General features: G+C 38.0%; 1 protein-coding gene across 3 annotated transcripts in view; it reads left to right on the forward strand.

The window, feature by feature from the left end:
• LOC107756005 (ATR-interacting protein-like) overlaps nucleotides 1-3,289 on the forward strand; it is a 12,670-nt gene that overhangs the window by 3,876 nt on the left and 5,505 nt on the right. For all 3 annotated transcript variants that reach the window (XM_016572967.1, XM_016572970.1, XM_016572968.1), the window contains exons 2-5: nucleotides 1,362-1,677; nucleotides 2,275-2,354; nucleotides 2,552-2,722; nucleotides 2,806-2,921. In XM_016572967.1, coding sequence (XP_016428453.1) covers nucleotides 1,362-1,677; nucleotides 2,275-2,354; nucleotides 2,552-2,722; nucleotides 2,806-2,921 — 683 coding nt within the window. The remainder of the gene's footprint in view (nucleotides 1-1,361; nucleotides 1,678-2,274; nucleotides 2,355-2,551; nucleotides 2,723-2,805; nucleotides 2,922-3,289) is intronic.

The following is a 3,289-nucleotide window of genomic DNA, read 5'->3' on the forward strand; positions in this document are numbered from 1 at the left end:
TCCTTTAGTGTGACGTAATGTCCTATGGTGTGACACACATAAAAGAACCACAGATTTGTTTTTATCTCAAAATATCTTAAAAAACAGTTGAGTATTGTAATAGGAGGGATATAAATATCACTCATCTTAAAATTTTATCATTTTCAGCAGTTTTGAACGGATGACAGCAAAGCTTGTCTTGTTGTCAAAGTTTGTCCTGAAATTGTCCAACAAGTCATGGGGAAAAAAATGATGTTAATTATAATTTCATATTAAATAAATAACACTATATGAAAATAAGCATCTAACAATGAAGAAAATCTCTCTCATGCTATTTATATATTATTAAGGGTTTCTTTTTTTCTAAATTTTTGCTATGTCACACCGTAGGACATATTTATTGTATAGTTCAGTGAAAACGTAACAAATTTATGGTACAGTTCAGTAAAAACTTTTTAAAAAAAGCAATGAAAGAATTGACGAAGTTAGTGACCCTTTATATTTTCTCAAAGATCAGACTTCACACTACATAAATATATGCATTTCTTCTTCAAAAATTGTCTTTGACAAAATAAGCATTTTTTACTGCCTATTTGTGAACTACCCATATATACAGTGGGTACGGAAAGTATTCAGACCCCCTTAAATTTTTCACTCTGTTATATTGCAGCCATTTGCTAAAATCATTTAAGTTAATTTTTTTTCCTCATTAATGTACACACAGCACCCCATATTGACAGAAAAACACAGAATTGTTGACATTTTTGCAGATTTATTAAAAAAGAAAAACTGAAATATCACATGGTCCTAAGTATTCAGACCCTTTGCTCAGTATTTAGTAAAAGCACCCTTTTGATCTAATACAGCCATGAGCCTTTTTGGGAAAGATGCAACAAGTTATTCACACCTGGATTTGGGGATCCTCTCATTCCTCCTTGCAGATCCTCTCCAGTTCTGCCAGGTTGGATGGTAAACGTTGGTGGACAGCCACTTTTAGGTCTCTCCAGAGATGCTCAATTGAGTTTAAGTCAGGGCTCTGGCTGGGCCATTCAAGAACAGTCACAGAGTTGTTGTGAAGCCACTCCTTCGTTATTTTAGCTGTGTGCTTAGGGTCATTGTCTTGTTGGAAGGTAAACCTTCGGCCCAGTCTGAGGTCCTGAGCACTCTGGAGAAGGTTTTCGTCCAGAATATCCCTGTACTTGGCCGCATTCATCTTTCCCTCAATTGCAACCAATACACATTATATATATGTGTATGTGTGTATATATATATGTGTATGTATTCAAAAATGTGAACACACATACTCATTCTTTATTATGACTATTTTCATATTAAATATCCACTGAACATTAATGGATAATGCTTTATTTATTTCCCAAAAGCACCTCGTTGACATGAACTTCCCGCCAAGCAAGAGACTGAAAGGCCATCAGGTCCCAGCTGAGCCCGACCCGTTTGACGATGACATCGATTTCACCCAGGATGACCTGGAGCAGATTGACATCATCGCGTCCCAGGCCATCACAGGAGACGGCCAGAGCAGTGGGTCAAAGAGAACATTTGCTTCTGTGTTCGCTTGCGCTGCTGAGCAAAGCAAAGCACCTGGGAAATCCGGCCGGAAAACATTTGCCATCGGAGACGGCTGCAGCAGCAGCAGCACGAATAACAATAAAGAAGCGCAAGGAAAAGATGCGTTCGGTTAGTATAAGACATTTTGGATGCACATTCCACAAGTCCTTTCTCAAACGCTACCCTGTCTGATTTTGGACCAACCATTTTTGTAATATTCCCACCGTTCTTTGCATAGCTCATTTTTGCATTATATGGATGGGTTAAACTAGAAATTTTAAAGGGGTCATGTGATGCGATTTCATTTTTTTCTAGGGATGCACCGATACCACTTTTTTCAGTACTCGCCCGATACCGATACTTTTATTTTTGGTACTTGCCGATGCCGAGTACCGATACCATTATTTTTATTGCATTTGTACATTTTTTAAATATTAGGTACAGAAACCAAAAGAGTATGTATAATGTTAGTCGGTTAACTTTATTTATCAAATAGATGCAGTCAAACCAAAATTTATTCAGACAACTTCAACATTTCTCACATTATCACAGTTTATGACGTGCTGCGATTTATATTCCAAAGCCACAAATGCAGAAACACTCAAGCAAGCAAAACACACGCAACACGTACACGTATTTGTACTGATGCAGAATAGTACAGCCTAGCGCATTTCACACAGGCTGCATCATATGACCCCTTTAACAAATTTTATGTGTCTCTCACAGTGGACGGACATTCCAGTAAAGATGGAGAAGATCTGTACTATAAGCAGTTAGAGCAACAGCAAGCAGACCTGAAGAAAAAGGTGCGTTCTTCAACACAGCATGCAGTTCATTTGATTGGTTCTTTGTAGTTTGCAGAAAATTGCTCCATTATACAACTTATTCCTAAATTCCACATTTTGGTCAAGGTTTCTAAAACCAAACCTGCTGTCATTTAGTTTTTCATGACTCAAGATTTAAAAACCAGTTCTCTTCTCTCTGCATTTCTGTTCACACTCAGCTGAAGGAGGTAGAGGAGGAGATCCTGATGAAGAACGGAGAGATCCGAGTCCTGCGTGACTCCCTGAAACAGGCCAATCAGGAGAAGGAGCAGCGGCGGCAGACCCAGCTCGCCCTGGAGAAAGAGAAAGCTCCCGCTCAGAGCGAACGCGATAAGGAGCTGTCCAGGAAGGTACGGCACGCGAGTTTGACTGGCAGCCTCACAGAGCCACTGAAACATTCATGACATCCAGCTAAATGCTTGTTTTGCTGCAGGTGCAGTCGCTGCAGTCAGAGTTGCACTTTAAAGAAGCCGAGATGAACGAAATGAGAGGGAAACTTCAGAGCGCTGAGCGCGGAGGAAAGCAGCCCGGCACACCTGCACGAAACATGTAAACACAGCATCCTTTTGTTTGTCTTCCAGAGAAATTGTAATGAGAGACAGTTGTTCTGTGGTCTGCACTGACTGTTATAACATTGTGTTCATTTATGCAGGTCTTTTTGTTCATATAAGTACGTCTCTTTGCACACACTCCACTCCACAGTGCATCATGTTACATTGGATTTTTTTGTTAGGTTTTATTAAATTAAATTAAATGAAATTGTACTAAATATTTCAATTATAATATCAATAATAATAATAATATAAATAATAATTATTATTATTATAAAGAATAATTAATAGTAATACTTCATTATTTTTAATAACAACAGAAATGTTTATAGTGATAATACTACAGATTGTAAAAATATTAATTAT

Source organism: Sinocyclocheilus rhinocerous, unplaced genomic scaffold (assembly GCF_001515625.1).
Source record: "Sinocyclocheilus rhinocerous isolate Xijiao unplaced genomic scaffold, SAMN03320098_v1.1 scaffold1283, whole genome shotgun sequence".
Taxonomy (NCBI): Eukaryota; Metazoa; Chordata; class Actinopteri; order Cypriniformes; family Cyprinidae; genus Sinocyclocheilus; species Sinocyclocheilus rhinocerous.